Source organism: Pan troglodytes, chromosome 8, assembly GCF_028858775.2.
Source record: "Pan troglodytes isolate AG18354 chromosome 8, NHGRI_mPanTro3-v2.0_pri, whole genome shotgun sequence".
In the NCBI taxonomy this organism is placed as follows: Eukaryota; Metazoa; Chordata; class Mammalia; order Primates; family Hominidae; genus Pan; species Pan troglodytes.
This window is the reverse complement of record NC_072406.2, coordinates 106623484-106649814: the sequence shown is the minus strand read 5'-3', so window position 1 is coordinate 106649814 and position 26331 is coordinate 106623484. Positions and strand designations below refer to the sequence as shown.

General features: G+C 42.0%; 1 protein-coding gene across 5 annotated transcripts in view; it reads right to left on the bottom strand.

The window, feature by feature from the left end:
- Window positions 1-20575, bottom strand: part of TBC1D12 (TBC1 domain family member 12) — a 136496-nt gene extending 115921 nt beyond the window's left edge. For 4 of the 5 annotated variants that reach the window (XR_010146987.1, XR_010146988.1, XM_507936.7 and 1 more), the window contains exon 1: window positions 17490-20575. Coding sequence is in view for 2 of the 5 variants with exons in the window: in XM_507936.7 (XP_507936.4) it covers window positions 17490-18721 (1232 nt within the window). In the remaining 3 variants the exon portion in view is untranslated. The remainder of the gene's footprint in view (window positions 1-17489) is intronic. The other variant, XM_016918893.3, reaches the window with a different exon arrangement.
- Window positions 20576-26331: the final 5756 nt, after the last annotated feature.

The window sequence follows — 26331 nt, the reverse complement described above, 5'->3', positions numbered from 1 at the left end:
GTTCTACTGCATAGCACAGTGACTATAGTTAATAATAATATATATTTCAAAACAGCTAAAAGAGGGTTTTTTAATGTTCTCAGGACAAATCAATGATACATGTTTGAGTTTATGATATGCTAATTAGACTGATTTGATTATTCCACAATGCATACATGTATCAAAACTTCACATTGTGCCCCATAAATATACATTCGTCAATTAAAAATAAAACTTGAAAGAAAAAAGTGTTCAAACAAAAACTTGTACACAAATGATACTAGCAGCACTATCCATAACAACCGAAAGACGGAAACCACCCAAATGTCCACCAGTGGATAAATGGATGAACAAAACGGTATATCCAAGCAATGGACTATTACGCAACCATAAAAAGTAATGCTGTACTGATGCATGCTACAATATAAATGAACCTTAAAAACATGCAAAGTGAAAGAAGCCAGACATAAACGGTGACAAAGTATATGACTCCCTTTATATGAAATATCCAGACTAAGCAAATGCACAGAGACCAAAAACAGATTGCTGGGTTGGAGACAAGGCAGGATGGAAGTGACTGCTTAGTGAGTACAGAGCTTCTTTTTGGGGTAATGAAATGTTCTAGAACTAGATAGTGGTGCTAGCTGTACAACATGGTGAATGTACTGAATGTCACTAATGGTAAAGTTTATGTCATATGCATGTCTTAGCTCACGTTGCTGTAACAAAATATCATCGACTTGGTAGCTTGAACAACAGACATTTGTATCTCAACGTTCTGGAGATGGAGAAGTCTAAGATCAGGATCCCAGCAAATTTGGTGTCTGGTGAGGAGTCTCTTCTGTTTTCAGACAGCTACCTTTCTGCTGTGTGCTCATATAGCAGCAGGGCAGAAAAAGGGAAGCAAGCTCTCCAGGGCCTCTTCTTATAAGGGTGTTAATCCCATCATTAGAGTCCCACCCTGATGAACTCATCTAAACCTAATTACCTCAAAGATACCACCTCCAAATATCATTACTGGGGATTAGGCCTTCAGCACATGAATTTTGGAGGGACACAAACATTCGGTCCACAGCAATATATTCCACTGCGATAAAAAAATTTAACAAATTTATAAAACTGAACTTCTAGTTATCAGTTTTTAAAATATGGTTGCCAGCATTCATCAACAGATTAACTGCTTACTTCTTTCAATAGGAGTAAGTATCCCAAACCAAAAGCCATATCTAAACCACACATTTTGGTAAAATAAAAACTACTTAGAGGAGATTCACTTTTTTCTTTGTGGCTCTGTTTGGTATTAAATGTATTAAATAGAAAACTAAATTACACTGGTTAAGGCTTTTTAAACAAAATACAAAAATGACTGTTCCTATCAAAAGCTGTTTATTCTATATGAGCTGCTTCTAAGTTTGTCTTTTTTTTCCCTGAGACAGAGTCTTGCTCTGTCGCCCAGGCTAGAGTGCAGTGGCGCAATCTCGGCTCACTGCAACTTCTGCCTCCCGGATTCAAGGAATTCTCCTGCCTCAGTCTCCCGAGAAGCTGGGATTACAGGTGCCACCACGTCCAGCTAATTTTTCTATTTTTAGTAGAGACGGGGTTTCACCATGTTGGCCAGGCTGGTCTGGGACTCCTGACCTCATGATCCACCCACCTGGGCTTCCCAAAGTGGTAAGATTACAGGCGTAAGCCACCGCATCCGGCCTTTTAAGTTTTATTGAATCTAAAATGCAGGTTAATGTTAAAAACTTCACGATGATAAACAAATGTTATTTAGTATGGAATCATACTAAATAACCTATATACTTAATATACTTTAATATACATTAAATAACCTGTATATGTAACACATTTAATAGTAAATGTACAAATCCTTAAGAATAAATAAAAGATGTATGTGTTTGCTATCAAAAAAATGGCTGGGAGGCCAGGCGCGGTGACTCACGCCTGTAATCCCAGCACTTCGGGAGGCCAAGGCCGGTGGATCACGAGGTCAGGAGATCGAGACTATTCTCGCCAACATGGTGAAACCCCATCTCTACTAAAAATACAAAAAATAGCTGGGCGTGGTGGCGTGCACCTGTAGTCCCAGCTACTCGGGAGGCTGAGGCAGGAGAATCACTTGAACCAAGGAGGTGGATGTTGCAGTGAGCCGAGATCGCGCCACTGCACTCCAGTCTGGGCAACAGAGTGAGACTCTGCCTCGAAAAAAAAAGAAAAAAAAAAAAAGGCTGGGCACAGTGGCTCAGCCTCTAATCCCAGCACTTTGGGAGGCTGATGCGGGTGGATCACTTGAAGTCAGGCGTTCAAGACCAGCCTGACCAACATGGTGAAACCTCACCTCTACTAGAAATACCAAAAGTTAGCCTGGCACAGTGGCACGTGACTGTAATCCCAGCTACTCGGGAGGCTGAGGCAGGAGAATCACTTGAACCCGGGAGGCAGAGGTTGCAGTGAGCCGAGACTGCACCAGTGCATTCCAGTCTGGGTGACAGAGTGAGACTGTCTCAAAAATAATAATATAATAATAATAATAATAATAATAAAAGACCAAAGTATAAAAGATTGAAGGCGAAAAACAGACATATCTAGTTCTACAGAAATTGAGAATAATCTGTTAGGCTGATAAGAAAACCTAAAGAAGGTATTTTCTTCAAAACTAGCAATAGCATTAAGGCAATAGTTATAAAACAAAATTCAGCACTTTCTTTATATTACAACATTTCAGTTACAGATGCTGTAATCTGGATTTTCTTACAAGCTGCGCAGCTGCCACAAGTATTTTACCAAAATCTATATGTTTAGGTAGTTACTCCTTTAAACATGGACTGTTTTGCCAGCACATGGGTAACTAAAGATTGTTGGGCTTTGTGAGAATTAATAGAGCTAGATTTACTTGGAGATAACCAAATTCAAGCGTGGCAGGGCCCAAGTTTCTGGTTTTATTATCCTTCAATTTAATCTATATCTCTACGCAGAGGTAAAAAAATGAACAAGAACATGGTCTCTGTCTCTGGAGGCTTTGCCATTTAGTAGAAGAGACATACATGGGCCGGGCGCGGTGGCTCACGTCTGTAATCTCTGCACTTTGGGAGACCGAGGAGGGCGGATCACGAGGTCAGGAGATCAAGACCATCCTGGCTAACACGGTGAAACCCCACCTCTACTAAAAACTCAAAAAAAAATAATTAGGCAGGCGTGGTGGCGGGCGCCTGTAGTCCCAGCTACTCGGGAGGCTGAGGCAGGAGAATGGCGTGAACCCGGGAGGTGGAGCTTGCAGTGAGCCAAGATTGCGCCACTGCACTCCAGCCTGGGCGACAGAGCGAGACTCCGTCGCAAAAAAAAAAAAAAAAAAAAAAAAAGAAGAGACACATATACATAGAGGTAATTATGGAAGTCTCAATTTTTTTAAATCTCTTTCAATCCTCAAAAATGGCTGATAAGTATACTGTCCCAGTCCACTTTTATAAAGCAATGTACAGAGCTTTTACACTAGATGTGAAACCTTGATTTTGCAACAATTTTACACCTCCAGGGTTTTTCCTGAGGTTGTTTCCTTTCTGATCCGCAACATCAAAACATGTAGCCAAATAGCTATTCTGGCTCTTTTCCCATCCTCATTAAATTCCTTACAAAATATGGTAAGCATAATTTTTCACATGACTCTATTTTCATATCATCTCAATTCCTTCAAAAACAAAAATCCAGTTCAAAGTTTATTTTCCTTAAAGCTTCACAAAAAGGCTACTGGTATGTCTCACTCAACTTATTAACCACCCCTTCTTGCAGAGATTGAAAGATTTATTTAAAGTTATTTACTTTTTTTCTCTAATCCAATATTACTGGTTTAAAAAATGTTATTTACATCAACTATCTGTATATCACATTGTGAAAAGGAGACTGACAAACACCCATAAACTACCATAACTATCTCCATGCTCCAGTTTCTCAAGTCGCAAATCATCTGCCACACCGCTATGCAAGTCACCGTTCCGAAATGTAGTTCTAAGTATGTCTCCATTGTTTAAAAAACCCACAAATGTTCCCTGTACTGCCACCTCTCACTGAATCAGTTCAAATTACTTCGTTCTGTCAGACAAATTTAGCTCCCCCATAATTTAGACCCAATCTTTTTGCCTCAGTTTTTGACACATACCTCATGCACCCTAGAGGCAATCATCCAGATGAGAATCTGCAGTCCCAAAAAGTGCTGAGCTATTTTATATATAATTCTATATATATGTTATTTTTACTTGTCCTGTCATCACACTCATTCTAACCCAAACCCTCTTCTTTAGTAAAATACTAAGCTTTCATGTTTCATCTACTGTAAAGTTCCTAACTTCCTGTCTCAAAGTTAATCACCCCTTCCTCAGTACTGATGCATCCTCATATCCTCTTTTATAACACTTATCAGGTAATATTGTAAACACTGATATTATAGGACTCCCTTATCTGAAACTTTTTAAATAAAATGTTCTGTTTACCTAATATCCTATGTGCCTAGTATACATAGAGGACTCACAATAATTTGCTGAATGAATAAATAGTAAGAAAATTCCAAACTAATTAATAAGAACTAAAAAGGGTTCTGTAGCAATCTTAAATGTCTGAAGGGTAATCATGTAAATGAATTGAATTGTATTTTGTGGCTCTAGGGGGGAAATTGGGACTATGAACATTACAATGAAATACACTGTACTTCAACATAGAACCTTCTAACAACTAATACCCTCAATAGGCTCTGTTGAGAAAACCAAGCTCCAAATTAGTAAAAGAATTCAAGCAAGACTAAATAACATCTATCAGATGTCTAAACCTTCTGAGAATAAAAAGCACACATTTAGCTGTATGGTAGTTGCTGGTGCTTTGCTTTGTTGACATTTTGCTCATGTCTGACGTAGAAGTACATCCTGAACTGATGATATGCATGATAGAACCTTTCTTCCAGTAGCACAGGTGAAACCCAGATCCTGACCAAGGTAATTGTATTTTTTTTCCCTACATAGTGTTATGTTTCTATTAAATGGACAACTAAATCAAAAGTTTATGTTCCAGTGGTGTTGTGGAAGAGCAATACAATCTTATCTACTCATTAAAATAAGTGGCTAGTTATTATTTTACTCAAGAAAATTTTATAGTGGTTATCTCCTAAAATTTTCCCTTCATGCAGTATAGTTCTCAGCTGTGTTATTTGTACAACCAGTTTTGAAAGTAAATCCTTATTCTAGTATTTTTGACAGTATTACTGTGCTTCTGGGAGTATATCACAAAGATGGGCATTATCCTCCAGTTATTTGTTCAATTAGTGTGCTAGTTACCTTATATGATAATTACCTATCAAAAGTTTTATTAGTCTTTTTTTTGAGACAGTCTCGCTCTGTCGCCCAGGCTGGAGTGCCCAGGCTGGAGTGCAGTGGTGCCATCTCAGCTCACTGCAAGCTCCACCTCCTGGGTTCACACCATTCTCCTGCCTCAGCCTCCCGAGTAGCTGGGACTACAGGCACCCGCCACCACGCCCAGCTAGTTTTTTTGTATTTTTACTAGAGACGGGGTTTCACCGTGTTAGCCAGGATGGTCTCGATCTCCTGACCTCGTGATCCGCCTGCCTCGGCCTCCCAAAGTGCTGGGATTGCAGGCATGAGCCACCGGGCCTGGCTAGTTTTATTAGTCTTTAACTCAAAAATTTTGGTGACCAAAACAGAATTCTGAACCACAAGTCCTTTGTTTTCTAAATAACATTCAAGGATTACCAATCTCTATAACTCTGGGTAGTACCAATAACGTTAAAAAGTCAATGAGGGGTTGGGGGAGTTAAGGCTTATGTAAGTACAAAAAAGCAACTTAAATGTTATCACTCTTCAAAAATACAGAAACTACTTATTCAGTTGGGATGTTTTCCTTATTTAAAACTTCAATAACTTACTTTAGAACTTAAATTTCTATGTACTATACCTTCCTGGTAATGAACAATGAATTTTTTCCATGTGGGTAAGAGGGACTTTAATTCCATTTGCTAGATTTACCCTGGTACTTGTAGGAAAAATTTTCCTTTCCTTTTAGCACTGGAACTCAAATAAGAATACAGTGTGTACAACTGTATATTGCATTTATTTCACCTTTTGATAAATTTACATTTTAGTACCTGAAACTATCATACTAACAACCTAAACTTTTAGAGCCTAAATTAAACTTTATATGTACAACCTGTTATTAAAAAATAGTTCAGTTTGCCTGTAATCCCAGCACTTTGGGAGGCCGCAGTGGGCGGATCACTTCAGGTCAGGAGTTCGAGACCGCCCTGGCCAACATGGTGAAACCCCATCTCTACTAAAAATACAAAAAATTAGCCGGGCGTGAGGTGCACGCCTGTAATCCCAGCTACTCCAGAGGCTGAGATGGGAGAATCGCTGGAACCTGGGAAGCGGAGGTGGCAGAGAGCCGAGATCGCACCACTGTACTCCAGACCGAGAGACAGAGCGAGACTCCGTCTCAAAAAAAAAAAAAAAAAAAAGTTTCACAGTATGGCCTATTGAGAAGCCACTGGGAGACAGGGACGTTAGGGAAGTTAAGGAGAGATATACAAGATACTTTAAAGACACAAGTGGCTAGAAACATCCACAAAGGCACTGAGGTATGCCAAGTAGAAAAATTAGAAAAATATGGAAATAATCTGTGGTAATACTCTGAAACCAACAGGCCTAAGAACTAACTACATGGCTAACTTCTACCTAACATTTATTCTCTCCAGCAATTTCTCTCTCTACGAATATCTTCAAACTCATTCTCTAATAGTTTCTCGTACTATACTTCCTTCCAAACCCTCAAATCTTCTTTATCATCTTCTTACCACCTTAACAAGAATAACGTGGAAACAATGTATTATCTTTACCATACTTCCTTCCAAACCCTCAAATCTTCTTTATCATCTTCTTACCACCTTAACAAGAATAACGTGGAAACAATGTATTATCTTTAGCTTTATTTTATATTCCTTCTCCTGCTTTTCAAAAGCAAATAATGTGAACATTTTATGTTTTTCTTAAAAAAAAGTAAACTATTATAGTATTTGAATGAATTTTTCCTGAGACAACAACAAAAAAAGTATTTGCCCTACTTGACTAAAAGATGGCTACGAACAGTCTAGATGAAAACTAGATTTGGAAATTCTAAATAATGCCTAACGTATGATGGGTAGTTGTACATTACAGTACTTGGGAAAATATGAGAAAACAGCACATAATTTGATTTCAAAATTATTATGTTCAGTTCCAAATTTAAAATGTTTTAATCTATGTGGGGTTAGAGACAAGCAGATGGAAATATTTTTTAACAAAAAAAGTATCTAACATAAAATTCAAATTAAAAAAAAAAACCTGAAAAGCCAAATTCAAAGATGAGTTAAACACCTTATCAAGTTCACTCTCAAACTAGCTCTAAGTAAGAAGCATGACTTGTAGCTTGATTTCCTAAGGTAAACTTCTCTTAATTGCAGGAAAGAGCATGCTGAAAACCCAGACAGTCACATGGGTTTCCCTCTCTTTCTTATTTTGGCCACAGAAATAAGAAGCGTAAGAAAGGCTGAAGCAGCAAATGTTGGAGGGGAGAAAACCATGTGCAGTGTGCAGGATTTCTTCTTAAAGGCACGGAAAAGAATTACAAATAGCAGCAGAAGGAAGGAAAAATAACACTTTTTTCATAGGCTATAAGAAAGGTAAAGGTATGCCAACAAACTGAGTAGACCTGAGGAAAATCTTACAAGTTAAAGCTTTTCACAAGACAGGCAAGCATGGCTATCTAAACAGCATAAAATGAAAATAAAAGATTTTTCCCATTAATAAAAAGGAAGCCAAGATTGAATTTGTCCGAAATAATTTCTCATCCAAGTAAAGGCTAGCAAAGTACTTAAAGATTTGTATTTTGAATCTGTTCTCTATTATACACCTCTGTTTATACTCATCAATTACATAGTACCTGAATATGACCCAACTTTAAATCAGTAAAGCAATGTGAGCTATAAAAGGTGTGTTGTACTTTCAGTCACTACCTGAGGAGACCTGCCTATTAACCAGCCCAGTATTTCAGTGGTTATAGTCGGGGAATCGCCTGCATCAGAATCACTTGGGGGTCTTTTTAAAAAGTTGGATTCCTGGTGGACCCCACCCAGGATCTACTTGGGTCTCAAGGAATCTGCATTCTTAACAACCCTCCCCCTTCCAAGTAATTTTAAACACTAAATTTAAGAATCGCTGTAGTAGGGTCCAAGCAACTATCAGCCATAACTATCTGAAGATAACTCATAGTGTAGCTAACAGAGTTCCTAGGGAGAAAAAAGCTGTCTCAAAAAGGACACACTTTGCCTTTCTGCATACATTTAGAGATGGATAACAGATGTATCGTCTCAAAATCTCCAAATGTTTCCACTCTTTCCCAAAACCTTCCTACCACAACATACTAAGTATGAAATGCATGAGTAAGCCAAGTTAAACATTTCATGGACTTAAACTAAAAAATTGGCTTTGCCTGTCTATAAAAGTTCCTTAAGACAATAAAAGATACAAATATTTTAATCTTTCTCAGCATTCCTTTCGGTTCCTTCTCAGATTTGCTTTTTAGTCAAAGCTTCAAGACTTCGGGAAATGTCATATCACTACATACACATCAGAATCTATTTTAACATCCATCCAATCCCATGTATAAATTATGTTTAAAAATCTTCTTCTGCACAAATTGTGTAACGTTTCCCCAGAAAGAACACAAAAATTCATCCAGTATCTTCCTTTCTTCAAATCAGTGGATTTCAGTGGTGAAGCTGAGGAAGGTGTTATAGTAGTCTTGCTACTGTCTGAATAATAACATTTGAATCTTCACTATATGCCACATAGTTAAAACAAAGAATGTAAAATATTATTTAACCCTCATGGCAATCCCATGAATTAGGCATTATTATTATCCCCATTTTATGGATGAGTTGCCTAAGGTCCAGAGAAGTCCAGAATTAAAGAGCTAGTAAGCTAATTCAAACCCAAGCAGCCTAACTTTAGAACCAGCATTTTTAAGCACCATACCATCCTGTAATTTGAAGATGCCACCTAGGATTAAGCAATTCACTAAAACCTAGTTGACAATCTGAATCAACTGTGAGCAATTTTCTCTTTTTTTTGGAGACAGTCTCACTCTGCCATCCAGGCAGGAAGGCAGTGGTGTGACCATAGCTCACTGCAGCCCGACCTCGCTGGCTCAAGTGATCCTCCCACTTCAGCCTCCCGAGTAACTGTGGCTACAGGTGCACACAACCATGCCCAGATAGTTTTTTTATTTTTTGAAGAGACAGCCTTTCACTATGTTGCCTAGGCAGCCTTGAACTCCTGGGCTGAAGCAGTTCCCCCACCTTGGGCTCCCAGTGCAGGCATGAGCCACTGGGCCCAACCACGCAACTTTCTAAAAATGCAAATTCACCAGCCAAATAATAGGTCTCCTGAATCTGACTAGGCGGAGGCTGTGAATTAGAGAATCTAATTTTTTAAATGTGTTTTTAGGTGATTTTTAAATTTTTTTAAATAAAATGAGATGGTGTCTTGCTATGCTGCCCAGGCTGGAACTCCTGGCCTCAAGCGAATCTCCTGCCTCAGCTTCCCAACGTGCTGGGATTGCAGGCATGAGCCACTATATCTGGGTGCTTTCAGGTGATTTTGAAATATACCAAAAGCTAGAAACAACTGCACTAGTTCATCAAAGTGCCACAGTGGCAACCTTCATGAAATAACTCACGGTCTGGAAGTTAAAGGCTTAAATTCCAGTTAATTGATTAACTAAAATGTACTTATTACCCCATTCTCTCTCTCACTACTCCTCCCCACCTCAAAGAAATAAGAAAAAATAGATCTAGAATTTGCTACAGAAAAGAAAGAAGAGCTGATGCATTGTGCCATCTTCACATGAAAAACTAAACAAAGATCACTGATATTTCTATCACGATTACCCTAAGGCAGAGTTAGACCTTTGCTAAAAGAAACATTAAAGGTGGAATTTAGAGTTGAAAGGAATAGTCCTATCTCTGGCATGCCTCTCATTTTACAGAGGGAAAAAAAAATTCTGTTTTTTTTCAGCTTTCTCTTTAACTCAGTTCACATTTGTAGTATTTAACCAGTAAATATTTGTGGTCCACTACTGTGTGTGCAACAGAACTGTGTATTATAATACCATGATATTAGAACTGAAGGGACTCTGAATCTCCCAATTTCATAAATAAGGAAACCGAAGTCCAGAAATTTAGTGATTTGCCCAAGGTAACAGAATTATTTAATGGCAGAAGTTGTTACCTAGGACAAAAACCAAGTTACTTATCTCTCAGGCATTGTATTTTCACTACACCAAAAGCTAAGTTTTTGCTCTTAAATTTATAATTCATAGAAATCAGTGTATTAGCTTCAAGCCCTAGGAACAGATCTATAGTCTAGTTGTAATTCTTACATTAATTAGCTATCTGACTTTGGACAAATAACTGTAAAATAAAAATAAACCCTACCCTTCCTAGGTCACAGTAATATGTCAAGAACAACAACCAAAAAAAAAACTGTGGCTGGGCACGATGGCTCACACCTGCACTTTGAGAGGCAGAGGTGAGCAGATCACCTGAGCTCAGGAGTTCGACACCAGCCTGGGCAACATGGTGAGACCTCATCTCTGAAACAAAAGAAAAGAAAAAAAACACATATGAAAATAATTTTAGAAAACTGTGAAATTATGTAGAACTAAGATACACTTTCATATTTTTTTCCAGAGGCAAACAGGTACTGGTTTTTAAATCTTGTAAATACTGCCCCTAAATAGTGTGCAGTGAAAAGCTTTGAATATCATTGTTCTAGGTTAAACAATGAGTTACCATGCATAACTCATTTCCAATATTAAATTAATACCACCTTGTTAGATCATATCTAGCAAATAAAAGATTATTTATCTGTCAACAGCATCATTGGCTTTCCATGGAGTATTAAGGCATGAATAAGGTGATCATAGAAGTTCCTTCCACTTAAAAGATCTAAAAACTTAAAAGTAAAAACTTTCACTTAAAAGTAACACAACCACTCCCCAAATAAAAACCTTTTAGTCAAAATCTCTATAATGAATAAAGTGTGAAGTTTAATTAATAACATTGTACAAATGTTAGTTCCTTAGTTGTGACAAATGTACCATAAATATAAGGTGATGTTAACCAAAGGGGAACTGGGGGAGGGGTGTGGAAACTCTTGGTATTACCTTTGCAACTTTTCTACAAATCTAAAACTATTTAAAAATAAAAGATTTTAAAAATTAAAAATTAATCTCTATGGCCATTTTGGATAATGTAGAGATTCCTATCAAACAAGTAACTCCAAGTTAGTATTATAATAATAGTCTGCTTTGCTTACAAGTGTGTAGTAAAAAATGTTAATTTGGCCAGATGTGTAGCTCATGCCTATAATCCTAGCACTTTAAAAGGCCAAAGCGGGCAGATCACTTGAGCCCAGGAGTTTGAGACCAATCTGAGAAACATGGCAAAACCCTGTCTCTATAAAAAATACAAAACAAAATTAGCAGGTCGTAGTGGTGCATGCCTGTAGTCTCAGCTACTTGGGAGGCTGAGCTGAAAGGATCAATTGAGCCCAGGAGTCTGAGGCTGCAGTGAGCCGTGCCACCGCATTCCAAGCCTGGATGACAGAATGAGATCCTGTCTCAAAAAAAAAAAAAAAAAAAAGTTAATTTAATTTAGCACTTCAAAGTAATATGTTTGAGTGCTTAAATTATCTTACTTCCACAAAAATCAGAGTTTCTGAATACGTTCTACCTAATTTGTATTCAGGTTATCACATCTCTAATCTGCCAACTGAATGAAAGCCACAAATTTCTAAGTTGAAGTCCTGAACCAATGCTGGATTTCCGGTGCTTTAGTGTAGGTCCCTAGAGTGTTGTTTTTTGGGGGGTTTTTAAAAGAAAATATGGGATCTGAGGTAGGGGAAGGAGTGAGACACAGGGAAAAGATATAAAAGGCTCTTGAGCTAGCTCCCCAATTTAACATAATGGTAGCTTCACAACATTCTAAAATCCTAATAGACTTTTGTGTTTATTCTAGAGCAATTAATTACGTATTATTTTCAGTTTTCCTAAAATTTTAAACATTAATTATAGTAGCACAGTTGATCCTGAACAAAACAGGTTTGAATTCAATAGATTCTTCCTTCATTCTCCTTGTAAATAATTATATCAGAGTATTAAAAAGCTGCCCACTTTGGGGAGCTTTTAAAATCTTTTAAAACATCAGAAGTTTCATATTTTGCCTTTTCTTTAGTGATTTGAGAAAGGAATTTTTTTTGAGAAACTCACTTTGAAACTGTCGTTTTTTATTTTAGTTGACTGGTGGAGGCACTATGGAACAAGTAAGGGAGACTTATAGGACAGAGATGTTTATGATGGCTCAGTCAGATGGATGAATTATGATTTTGTCAACTAGCACAAATTCTAGGTGGAAAAAAGGACGTGGCTGACTTTGTTGTTTCTGAGAACCTTAAATTAAGAAAAACTATACCTATAGGAATTTAGATTTTTCCATGTCATATTTAATAAAAACAAAAAAACTTCATTGGTTTTCATATTAGGGAGAATGGAGACTATCTAGATGTGAAAAGAAATCACTAAAAGAGCCTTTAGTTTTTCCTACTCAACCCAACCGTTGTAAAAAGAGCTCTGTGAAAATAGCTTTTGCCACAATATTTAGGAAGTTTCAGAAGTCAACAACTACAGAGAAAGCCACATGGATCTGTATGTTTCAAAATCTATAAAGTCAATTTTCTTTTCAGATAAAGGGAAAAAAATCTCCAATTATTCCTTCCCTACCTTACCAATGCCCTTTATTCACCAAATTCATATAAAGACTTGGGAAAAAAAATCAGCACTACCAGGAAACACAGATAAGTGTCTGTGTTTTTAAAAACAGTAACTATGCCAATGCAATCCTAACAAGCTTCAAAACTATTAAATGGCCTAAAAACAAACAAACAGAAAACTATGAAAGAGTCTATCTATGTAAAAAATAAACCATTCTACTTAGAAAATAAGACATGAATTTACTTGAAGGACCCACAAAAACGGTTTAGAACTTTTGTTAAGAGACATGGTCTCACTCTGTCACCCAGGCTAGAGTGCAGTGACTCAATCATGGCTCACTGCAGCCTTGAACTCTTGGACTCAGGCAATCCTCCTGTTTCAGCCTCCAGAGTAGCTGGGACTACAGGCATACGCTACCATGCCCAGCTTAGAACTATTTTTTAAAAAGAGTAACAAATGGATCTTTGGGGAATTAAGGCAAGCTTGGAAACACAAAAGACTTCAAAAAAGCTTTCACTCCTCCTTACTGCTGAGTGGTACCCATCTAGCATTTCAACTTTTTTTTTTTTTTTTGAGACGGAATCTGTCACCCAGGCTGGAGTGCAGTGGCACGATCTCAGCTCACTGCAACCTCCCCCCCAGGGTTCTAGCAATTCTCCTACCTCAGCCTCCTTAGTAGCTGGGATTACAGGCACCCACCACCACGCCCAGCTAATTTTTTTGTATTTGTAGTGGAGACAGGGTTTCGCCACATTGGCCAGGCTGGTCTCGAACTCTTGACCTCAGGTGATCCACCCGCCTCAGCCTCCCAAAGTGTTGGGATTACAGGCGTGAGCCACTGTGCCCAGCTGCATTTCAATTTTTATAGACAGGAAAGGGTCAAAGATCTGAGGGAATGTTACTTTTAGGGCTCTGACAGCCAAGTCACCATAAACACAGAAAAGTGTCCATGTGAAGCTGAAGCAAGCCCCCAGTAGGGACTGAAATAGAACTTACCTCATGTGGAAGGGAAGGAAAGTGGGAGATGACCACTAAGGCCCTCCAAATGAAAGCAGTCATATTCTAAATGAATTCCTGTATTTCCTATATATCTACCAAAATGATGTGTCTTAACATAATACTATGTAGTAATAGATACATTGCGTAAAATGCTCCCCCCTCTTTACTTAAGTAAACATAAAACTGTTTTTTTTTAAGGTTTCTTGTATAGATTTTTGCCTAATTAAGGGAAAGAGAAGAACGAAGTGGGAAGGGAAGAAGAAGGAAAGCATGGAGGATAAATAGGTGGGAGAGAAAAGAGCCATAAAGTGAACAAAGGTTGTAGACCGAACATAAACATGGACTGGGAAATCAGGAATCCTGGTTTCAAATCCCAGCATGCCACTAGCTAACTAAATTACCTTCTTTAGACAATGAGATTCCTCATCTAAAAAAATGAAGTGGGAGTAAGGGTTGCACCCTAGAACAAGATTCCATCCCAAACAAGCCACTTCCAAAGAGAGCCCTCACCTGGAGCTTCAGAGTTGAGAATAGCAACTATGCATTTAGGGGTAGGGTTGGATCTCTTGGGTTGGGTTGTGAGACAGGGGTAATTTCTGATTATTTTCACTGAGGATGGAGATTCTGCTCAAAATTACACTACCTAGCTAGAGCACAGTAAAAGGGAATCCATGAAAGCTACCTATTCAACCCAGTCTGAATGGTGTTCTTCATACCAGTGGCTAGGTATTATAGATTCAGAGATGAATGTCACAGTTCCTGCCTTTAAGGTGTTCACAATTCATTTAAGAAAAGCTGTGCCTCTCTGACTCTGCCCTTTCTTTCCCAAGAATGTCATATAAAGGAAGCACTGACTCCTAGAGTCTTGACATTCAGACCTGTATCAGGAAAAATGAGGCTTAGAGAAATTAACTTTAGGGCACCTGTTTTCTGACTTCAAATCCAGTGCTCTGACACATATGAATAATGTGGCCATATGAATGTCATCTAGCTATTAAGTTCTATTAGTTTATAAGTAAAAAAAATTTACAAATTAAATCAAAATTCCTGCCTACTTAAAACACATGGGAAATGAAAGAAAAAATAAAATTCCTGCCTACTGTTAATAATATGAAAGCCTCCTATAAATAACATTGTTGGCTGGGCGCAGTGGTTCACACCTGTAATCCCAGCACTTTGAGAGGCTGAGGCGGGTGGATCACCTGAGGTCAGGAGTTCAAGACCAGCCTGGCCAACATGGTGAAACCTGGTCTCTACCAAAAATACAAAAATTAGCCAGGCGTGGTGGCGGGTGCCTGTAATCCCAGCTACTTGGGAGGCTGAGGCAGGAGAATCACTTGAACCCAGGGGGGCAGAGGTTGCAGTGAGCCAAGATGGCACCACTTCACTCCAGCCTGGGCAAAAGAGGGAAACTCCATCTCAAAAAAACAAAAAAAATGTTCAGAAATTGCAATGTATATATATGCATCTGTCTTCAAACTTAATCCCCACTAGCCTGCACCCCACCTGCAGGTAAGGGACAGTTGTCTAAATCATCTCTATTCACAATGCATGGCAGAGAGCAAGAACTCAAGAGTATACTAGTTGAATTTGTTATCTCCAAAGCCCCTCCCAGATCTAAAATTGCCTGACATCTGACCTCAAAACGTGACCAAGATAGATATGACCAATAAACCCCCAAAGGCCACACAGTGTCACAAATTTATAAACCTAACTCACCTTGAGATCTTTTAGAATACTGCCAGTACAAGCTTTAAATATATTTTTGCAACTATATTACAAATACAGATCTCATTACTATATATATTGTCCTCAGTAACAAAAAATTAGGATTTTCCACTTTTGATTTAAGAAACTTTATATTTGTAAATTTATACAAGCAAAAAATAAGGAATAAACTAGAAAGAGGAATAAGAAATATCAATTATAATCAGAAAATTGTGCCTTTATGTCTACAATATGTACGCTAATTGTATAACCTGCTAAAACTTGAGCTAAGAATTTGCTTCTTTCACTTCTGGTTATAGTCAAGATCCCCGAAAAGGTAGAAAAACAAAGTAGGGAGAACTCTGTAAAGGAAAGTTTTACAAGTTGGGAATATTTTCCTATTTGCCTAGGGACTTAAGAAAAAAAAAGAAGAAGAAGAAGAAAAAGGCGTGTCAAAATCTAACTCAAGGAAAACTGCCTTTTTTTTTTTTTGAGAGAAGTCTAGCTCTTATTCCCCAGGTTTCAGTGCAATGGCTCGATCTCAGCTCACAGCAACCTCCGCCTTCTGGGTTCAAACGATTCTCTTGCCTCTGCCTCCCAAGTAGCTGGGATTAAGTCGCCTGCCAACATGCCCGGCTAATTTTTGTATATTTTAGTAGAGACGGGGTTTCACCATGTTGGCCAGGCTGGTCTCGAACTCTGACCTCAGGTGATCCGCCCACCTCGGCCTCCCAAAGTGCTGGGATTACAGGACTGCTCTTACAGTAATGTGTATTAAGTATTTTCGGACTACTCTTATTTATCCCTATTAAATCAACAAACCCCCATCCCGAAATCTGCGAAGTCCAGCACCATAATTTAATTTCTTTCTTTTCTTTTCTTTTTTTTTTTGAAAGACGGAGTTTCGCTCTTGTCCCCCAGGCTGGAGTGCAATGGCGCGATCTAGGTTCACTGCAACCTCTACCTCCCAGGTTCAAGTGATTCTCCTGCCTCAGCATCCCGAGTAGCTGGGATTACAAGCACCTGCCACCACGCCTGGCTAATTTTTGTATTTTTAGTAGAAACGGGGTTTCACCACATTGGCCAGGCTGATCTCGAACCCCTGACCTCAAATAGTCCGCCCGCCTCAGCCTCCCAAAGTGCTGGAATTACAGGCGTGAGCCACCGCGCCCGGCCCATAATTTAATTTCAAGAATATCCTGTCAAATCACAAATACAATACCATTTTTTTAAAAAACTAAAGTTATTGGGGAAAAAAAGGAGAGGCCTATCTGGGAGATTAGAGAAAAGGCTTTCCTTAGTAAAAGCGCTACTTTGGCTTAAAAAGTTGGGATAAAATTCTAAACACCAAACTGCATTTTAATAAAGACCACTGAAACAAACGATTAAACACTATGAAGCACAACCACTTCTAATTTCAAGAATTCCCAAACCACTTGAATGGATTTAGACGCTATGCAAGCACAGCAAATAAACAGCTCTACAAAATGACTTCCTTTTCTCTTTCACAACCACACCCGTACACACATACCGCCTCCCCCCACCCCCCCAACAACCTAAATGTTTGTAGTAAAATTTTTAAAAATTGGGGACGGAGATGGTTATCTGCTTTTCCAGAAAAGGCAACTGCATATGTGGCACTAGCCAGCTGGCCCAACCTGACTGCTCAGAAGCCAGGTATGAATGGCAGGTACAGCCTCCCGCGGACAAGGCAACAGAAAGACTCGCTGTCCACAGAGCTCACAACTTCTCCTATAGAAACACAAAGCCGACCCAGTTCCTCTTCTTCCAGTGACAAATCAAAGCTAAGTCCTGACGCGTGTGGGGCTGGCACGGAAGCGGCCGACCAAGCTCTCCGCTCCGGCTCCGGCTCCGACTCCCACCCAGACCCCGGCTCCGGCCCCGGACCCGCCCCGAGTCCCATGCAGCCTGCGCTGTACCTGGTGAAGAAGTCCGCGAAGCCGCCACTCCGTCGAGCCCGGGCCGAAGCCCCCGCAGGACCCTGCTCCGCGGCGGGCAAGGGCACCGGCGGCCCCGCCGGGGGCAGGTGATCGCGGGCGCTCTGACCGCGGCTCACCTGGAACGTGTTCCGAGAGTTGAAGTGAATGTCAGAAAAGCCCAGGCGCGGCTCCGCACCCCCATTAGTCCTCTCGGCCGAGGTGGCAGGGGGCGCGCCCTCCTCGGGACCCCCGGCGCCGACTCCCCGCTGCTCTGAGTCCTCGCTACTGCTGCAGCTGCTGGCCGGGCTGTCCCCCGAGTCGCTGCCCGCGCCCTCGGGCTCCTGGGCGTCCGCGGCCACCAGGCAGCAGCTCCGCAGCGGGTCCTCAAGCGGAGAGGCCCAATCGGACGGGCTTCCCGCGCCGTCCGCGTCCTCGTCGCCAGGCCCCTCCAGGCGAAGGCGGCCGTAGGGGCGGCGGCGGCGCGACTCCCGGCCGCCGGCGCGCGCCAGCCCGCGAGCCTCTTCCAGATCGCGACAGTCCCGGCCCGGCAGAAAACCCGAGTCGCCGTTGGTCATGCCTTCGTGCCGCGGCGCGCGGCCATCAGCCACCTCCGCGCCGCGGTGTTTGGAGCCCGAGCCCAGCAGGCAGGCGTCCGATCGTGGGGCTGCCGAGGGCGGCGGGGCGCCGGCCTGGCCAGCGGGGAGCGGACAGTAGCAGAGCCCCGGCTCCAGCTGCTCCCCGGCCGCCGCGAGGTAACGCTGAAGGAGCTGCCGAGGCGGCGTCTCCTCCTCCTCGTCAGCCTCCTCCGGCGGCTCCACAGCGCCGACGCCTCCGCCAAAGCCGCCCGTGGCCCGGATTACCTTCCTGTCCTGGCCCACGGGGTCCGGCGCAGGCACCGGGAGCAACTTGGGGTTTCTTCCCGAGCAGGCTCCGGCATCCTCCGGACCCACCATCTGGGGGTGGGTGGCGGCCGCCCCAGGAGGCAAAGAAGGACTACAGGCGCAGGCTTGGCCAGAGAACAGCTCTGGGTGCTGGGGCCGCGGCGACAGCCGCCGCAACGTTCCCAGACCCACCCCTCCCACCCGCGGGGTCGGACAGTTGCTTGAGGGCGGGCACGCGCCAGGACTCGCGCACGCGCAAAAGTCGGACCCGTCAAGCCCCGACCTGGAGATTCCCCGAACCATAGAGACGGTAGCTAGAGAGACGCAGGCTGCCAATCTAGGATCCGCCATCTGGATGGTGGAAGCTGGTTGGCCCGCTCTAAGCGTGACAGTTCTTACCGAAGCGCGGGTATTGCTCGCTTAGCAAAAATTCACTTGATGTATTTCATTTATGGTAGTAAAATACTCCCATATTTGGGAGGTGTTAGCGTGGGTAAGTCCTTCCAGCTCTAATTGGTCACCAGTCGACTTTACGATTTTTACATCCTTCTCCGGCATCATTGCCACAGTTCAGGGCTTCATCACTTCATCCAGGAGGGTCAACACCCTCCCTTCTTCACTTCATCTAACACAAAAGAAAGATATCCTAAGTTATCTTGCTCACCTAGCACCATGTTTCATCACAGTCCTCTGTTTAAAAGATCATCACCGGCCGGGCGCGGTGGCTCACGCCTGTAATCCCAGCACTTTGGGAGGCCGAGGCGGGTGGATCACAAGGTCAGGAGATGGAGACCATCCTGGCTAACACGGTGAAACCCCGTCTCTACTAAAAATACAAAAAAATTAGCCGGACATGGTGGCGGGCGCTTGTAGTCCCAGCTACTCGGGAGGCTGAGGCAGGAGAATGGCGTGAACCCGGGAGGCGGAGCTTGCAGTGAACCGAGATCGCGCCACTGCACTCCAGCCTGGGCGACAGAGCGAGACTCCGTCTCAAACAAGAAAAAAAGATTATCACCTAAGGAGGGAGAGGAAGTGGTCAGGCAGAGAGGAGCTATTGAAATAATTCCAGCACTCTGCGATAGTGGATTAAAATGGGATGATTGACCATTGAGTGGAAATGAAGTATATTTAAAGTAAAAGACGAAAGACTTGATAACTGATCAGAAGTGACGGAAGAGAGAGTAACCAATGATTACTACAAAGATATGAGACTGAAACTGATATGGTTTGAAGAAATAGAAAAGTGGATAGGAAAAAAACGATTAATAGGGGAAATACATCTGGTAAAGTAAACGACTGAAAATATCCAGCATATAGAGTTCTAAAACTTGAGTTGGCTGGGCGCAGTGGCTCACGCCTATAATCCCAACACGTTGGGAGGCCGAGGCAGGTGGATCACCTGAGGTCAGGAGTTCGAGACCAGCCTTGCCAACATGGTGAAACCCAGTCTCTACTAAAAATACAAAAAATTAGCTGGGCATGGTGGTGGGCACCTGTAATCCCAGCTACTTGGGAGGCTGAGGCAGGAGAATCGCTTGAACCCGAGAGGCTGAAGTTGCAATGAGCCCAGATCGTACCACTGCACTCCAGCCTGGGCAACAAGAGTGAAACTGTTTCAAATAAATAAATAATAAAACTTGGGTTAGGGTTTAGGTTCAGAGACACAGATTAGGCGTCATCTGTATAATGCAAGTAGGTGGATGAATCATGAGTAACATTGCCTAGGAAGAAAGAATAATGATAAGGGTCGGGCACAGACCCAAATGTTTCATTATTTCAGGACAAAAAAGTTGTATTGCAAGAGATTGAAGAGGCATCAGTTGTGGATAAAACGAAGCAGAAAATATAGACCACTCATTCTATAAAAGTATATAGAATATAGACCACTCATTCATTCTAAAAGTATGTTAGTGAATGCAAGAACAGAAAATAGAAGTCGTAGAGGAGACATTATTGTCAAGCATTTAAAATTTATTTCATATAAAAATACCCATACATACAGATATAAGGGGGAATATAACCTTTATATAATAAAATGTCAATAAAATGGGCATGAATGTACCTAACACTCAATTTAAAAAAACATCAAGAGGCCAGGCGTGGTGGCTTACATCTGTAATCCCAGCACTTTGGGAGCCAGAGGCAGGCAGATCACTTGAGGTCAGGAGTTCAAGACCAGCCTGGCCAATATAGTGAAATCCCATCTCTACTAAAAATAAAAGCATAAAATAAAATAAAATTAGCCGGGCGTGGTGGTGGGCGCCTGTAATCCCAGCTACTCAGGAGGCTGAGGCAGGAGAATCGCTTGAACCCAGGAGGCGAAGTTTGCAGTGAGCCAGGATCGCACCACTGCACTCCAGCCTGGGCGACAGAGGGAGACTCCGTCTCAACAAAATAAAAACATCAAGTGTCTTCGAAAATAAGCGTTATTGAAGGCCCTAGGAAAGGACTAAGTGGCAAGGGCATAGTCAGCAATGCATTTATTATCAAGGTATTCCAGAAGGAAAAAATGACTTTCAGGACACGAGTGGAAAAAATATAAAAAGAGAGAAAATATTTGCAAATTGTATATCTGGTAAGAGTGCAGTATCCAGAATAAATAAAGAACTTGTATAAATCAACAACTGAAAAACAACCCAACTAAAAAAATGGGCAAGGGACTTGAATATACATTTCTCCTAAGAAACATATGTTAATGGAATATTAGTAAGCATATGAAGTGATGCTCAACATCATTAGTCATTAAGGAAATGCAAATCAAAACTACAATGAGATAGCACTTCACGCTCACCAGGATGTCTATAATCAAAAAAATAGAAAACAAATGTTGAAAAGAATGTGGAAAAACTAGAACCTTCATACATTTCTGGTAGAAATGTAAAATGGTGCAGCTTCCATGAAAAACAGTTTGGTAGTTCCTCAATAAGTTAAACATAGAATTACTATATAAGCCAGCAATTTTACTCCTAGGTGTATACCCAAAAGAATTGAAAACAGGTGTTCAAACAAAAATGTTTTACATGGGTTGGGCACAGTGGCTCATGCCTGTAATCCCAGCACTTTGGAAGGCCGAGGCAGGCGGATCACCTGAGATCAGGAGTTCAACACCATCGTGGCCAACATGGTGAAACCCGATCTCTACTAAAAAAATACAAAGGCCGGGCGTAGTGTCTCATGCCTGTAATCCCAGCACTTTGGGAGGCCGAGGCGGGTGGATCACGAGGTCAGGAGATCGAGACCATTCTGGCTAACACGGTGAAACCCCATCTCTACTAAAAATACAAAAAATTAGCCGGGTGTCGTGGCGGGCACCTGTAGTCCCAGCTACTCAGGAGGCTGAGGCAGGAGAATGGCGTGAACTGGGGAGGCAGAGCTTGCAGTGAGCCGAGATCGCACCACTGCACTCCAGCCTGGGTGACAGAGCAAGACTCCGTCTCGAGGAAAAAAAAAAAAATAGCCTGGCTCAGTGGTGCCCGTGCCTATAATCCCAGCTACTTGGGAGGCTGAGGCAGGGAGAATCGCTTGAACCTGGGAGGTGGAGCTTGCAGTGAGCTGAGATCACACCACTGCACGCCAGCCTGGGCGACAGAGCAAGACTGCATCTCAAAAAAAAAAAAAAAAATGTTTTACATGAATGTTCACAGCAGCATTACCAATAATAACCAAAAGGTGGAAACAACCCAAATGTCCATCATCAGGGGAACTGATAAACAAAATATGGTATATCCATACAACTAAGTATTACTCAGCCGTGAAAAAGAAAAGAAATACTGATTCATGCTACAAGGTGGATGAATGTGAAAAGCACTGTGGTGGTGTGTACCTGGATAGTCCCAGCTACTCGGGAGGCTGAGGTGGGAGGATCTCTTGATCCGAGAAGTTCCAGATCATAGTGAACTATGATTATGCCTGTGAATAGCTGCTGCATTCCAATCTGGGCAACATGGCAAGACCCCATCTCTTAAAAAAAAATAGATAACATATAATTCCATTCCTATGAAATATCCAGAATAGATAAATCCATAGAGACAGAAAGCAGATTGGTGATTATCAATGACTGAGGGAAAAGACAAATAGAGAGTGACTATCTAATGGATATAAAGGTTTTTGGGAGTATAAAATAAATTGAATGAAAATGAGGTGAACAGGCACGTATTTTGATACTAGATAGAGGTGATAGTTGTTCAACTCTGTGAATGTACTAAATGCCATTGAATTGTACACTTTAAAATGGTTAATTTTACATTAGGCAAATTTCACCTCAAGTGTAAAAAAGCAATATAGAAGATGTCTGGACAATTTTTATTTTTATGTACACATATTTTGATACTAGCTGGACAAGGTGGCACGTTCCTGTAATCCCAGCTACTCGGGAGGCTGAGAGGCACAAGAACCACTTGAACCTGGGAGGTGGAGGCTGCAGTGAGCTGAGATCATGAATAAGTTAGGAAATGTTTGACAGCAGAAAGAAAATTATAAGATAAATTCTTTAGACAAAGGTTGAAAATATAAAAGATTGAGATTAGACTCCTGCAGCTACCCTCATTTTTACCATCCTATTACAATCCTTATGTCCAGACATCTCGTATATTGTTTTTTTACACTTGAGGTGAAATTTGCATAATATAAAATTAACCATTTTAAAGTGTACAATTCAATGGCATTTAGTACATTCTGTTTTGTAAAGCACTGGAATGTACAATTTTTATAAGACTATGCGAATTGGTTTGCTACTGAAATCTTCAACTTCTGTAAATAGTTTAAATTCCACGCGTGCCTGGTAAAACCCCAGCTGGTAAGAGAGGGTGACTAGACTAAGGTTGCAGATTATAGTTAGATAACAAGTACTGAAAGGATGCCTACTGCAGATTAACTCAGCAGGGTGAGATATGTGTGGGAAATGAATGATAGTAAGATCACGAGGCAGCTGCTGTTTGGTAAGCCATAGTGGGACTGCCACAAACCAAGAGACAGATGAATGGTTAAAAATGCACACTGATCCGGCCGGGTGCAGTGGCTCATGCCTGTAATCCCAGCACTTTGGGAGGCCAAGGCAGGTGGATCACAAGGTCAAGAGATCAAGACCATCCTGGCCAACATGGTGAAACCCCCATCTCTACTGAAAATACAGAAAAATAGCTGGGTGTGCTGGTGCATGCCTGTAGACCCAGCCACTCGGGAGGCTAAGGCAGGAAAATCGATTGAACCCAGGAGGTGGAGGTTGCGGTGAGCCGAGATTGCGCCACTGCACTCCAGCCTGGCGACAGAGAGAGACTCCATTTCAAAAAAAAAAAAATGCTGATAGCAAAAAGTTTAAGAGTTAAAAACTAGAAATTACCTAAATAATCAATAATATGAAAACGTAGGAAAAACTAGGTATATCAATGAAACATTATGAATACAATTAAAATGACAGAATGCAGAAATATGGAGATGTTTTACAAAATAATAATAAAAAGTAGAGATACACAATTGCATACCATAATTACAATGATGTATGAAACTGCATATCTAGCTTGATAAAGATAAAAAAAAGATAGACAGGAAAAGAAAATGATGGATTTTATATTTACACTTTTCCTTTCATAATTTAAATTTTTTAAAAAATTGTTTTGACTTTAGAGACTGAGTTTTGTTATGTTACCCAGGTTGGTCTGAACTCCTGGGCTCAAGCAAGCATTCTGGCTCAGCCTCCCAAATAGTTGGAATTAACAGGCAGGCATAACTGCACCTGGCTTGTCCTTTTGTGACATTTTAAAAATTGATGGTTGGGCCGGATGCTGTGGCTCACGCCTGTAATCCCAGCACTTTGGGAGGCTGAGGCAGGCGGATCGCCTGAGGTCAGGAGTTCGAGACTAGCCTGACCAATATGATGAAACCCCGTCTCTACAAAAAATACAAAACTTAGCGTGAGCCACTATGTCCGGCTGTTTGTTTTTTTTTAACCTAGTCTAATGGTATGATCTCTAAAGTTATGAGAAACCCGTATTGAAGAGTACTTATCAGAATCTTTTCCATGACTTTTCTTGAAGAAGAAGCAAATTTTAGACTGTAGCTATCTACTTTTGAGCAAGCAAATTTTGTTATTACTGTGGCATACAACAATTTAGAGCTAGGTGTGGTGGCTGACACCTGTAATCCCAGCAACTCAGGATATTGAGGCAAGAGGATCGCATAAGGCCAGGAGTTCAAGACCAGCTTGGGTAACATAGTGAGACACTTTCTCTACAAAAAATAAAAAAAAAAAAATCTTAGCCAGGCATGGTGGTGCATACCTGTAGTCCCAGCTACTCAGGAGGCTAAGGCAGGAGGATCCTTGAGCCCAGTAGTTCCAGGCTGCTGTAAACAATGATCATGCCACTGCACCCCAGCTTGGATGATAGGTCAAGACCCCAACTCTAATAATAATAAAAAAATTATAATCATCATAATTGATAACATATTCCAAGACACTTCAGAATTTTAGGAATCTCATACAATTTTGGAACACATATTAATAACATATTAATAAAAATATAACTCAAAGAAAGTTAAAAACTTTTTCTTATTTGACAATGCTTTTCATATGATTTTAACATACTGATGGCAGCGGCCACTCCAAACAACCTGCCACTGCCATCACGCCGGCTGCAGGAGGGAGGCTCAGCCAGGGCTGCATGCTCCATGGAGCCCGCAGGAGTTGGGGACAAGTGGGAGCCCCACCCCTTCTAAGCTGGGGTGGGAGCAGCTCCCTGGGTGCCCGCTGCGGCCACCAAAACCGCTGCTGCAGACCCAGCCTCCTGCTCCACAACTCAAGTTATGGCTGCAGATCAGAGCCTCTCTGTGCTCTTGGCCAGGAGCAGGCAAGAACCCTGCCCTACCCGGCAGAGCTGCAGCCACCCAAACCACAGCTGCAGACTCAGGCATCCCTGCACTCTTGGGAGCATGAGAAGGTCCCCCCATCCTCCCAGACTCCGAAGTGCCTGCTCCCAGAGTGCACTAGGGGCAAAGTGGGGCAAAGCCTGGGTGCCATAAACAGCAGCAGGAGGCAGACAGATTTTCTGAGCAGAAATGGGGAAGGGTCCTGGTGTGGCCCCACCTTAAGGCAAGGGAGGGCCTGAAGGCTGGGGCCTGGGCTGCTAGTCCCACGGACAGGAGCAGGAACTTGTGGTGCTTTTTCCCAGCCTTCCCATGGCCACCCATGGACCAATTGGTGAGCACTTCCTCCCCTCTGAGGCCCATAAAACCCCCCAACTCGGCTGGCCGCAGTGGCTCACGCCTGTAATCCCAGCACTTTGGGAGGCCAGGACGGGCCGATCATGAGGTCAGGAGTTTGAGACCAGCCTGGCCAATGTGGTGAAACCCTGTCTCTACTGAAAATACAAAAATTAGCTGGGCACAGTGGCATGTGCCTGTAGTCCCAGCTGCTCAGGAGGCTGAGGCAGAAGAATCACTTGAACCTGGGAGGCGGAGGTTGCAGTGAGCCAAGATCGTGCCACTGCACTCCAGCCTGGGCGACAGAGTTAGACTCCATCTCAAAAAAAAAAAAAAAAGCCTCCAGGTCAGCCAGAGCCGAGCAGGTTACAAGATGACCAGCTTCAGAGAGGACTTACCCTCTTGGAACGACCTGCCTGCAGAGAGGAGCCACCCTCTCTAGGACGCCTCTTTGCTGAGAGCTGCAGAGATGACGGGGCGACCTGCTGGCAGAGAGAAGACACCCACTGCAGGGCCTCCTCTCTGCTGAGAGCTGAACACTCAATGGGACGACCAGTCTACAGAGAGGGGCAACCCACTGTGGGTCTCTTCCGAGCTGTTCTAACACTCCAAATAAAGCTCCTCTTCATCGTGTTCACCCTTCACTTGTCTGCATGACTCATTCTTCCTGCACACAAGACAAGAACTTGGGCAAAGGTGCCACCAGCCACAGAGGTTTCCAGCCAGGGAAGAGACACCCCAAATATCCCGTAACAATACCAAATAAG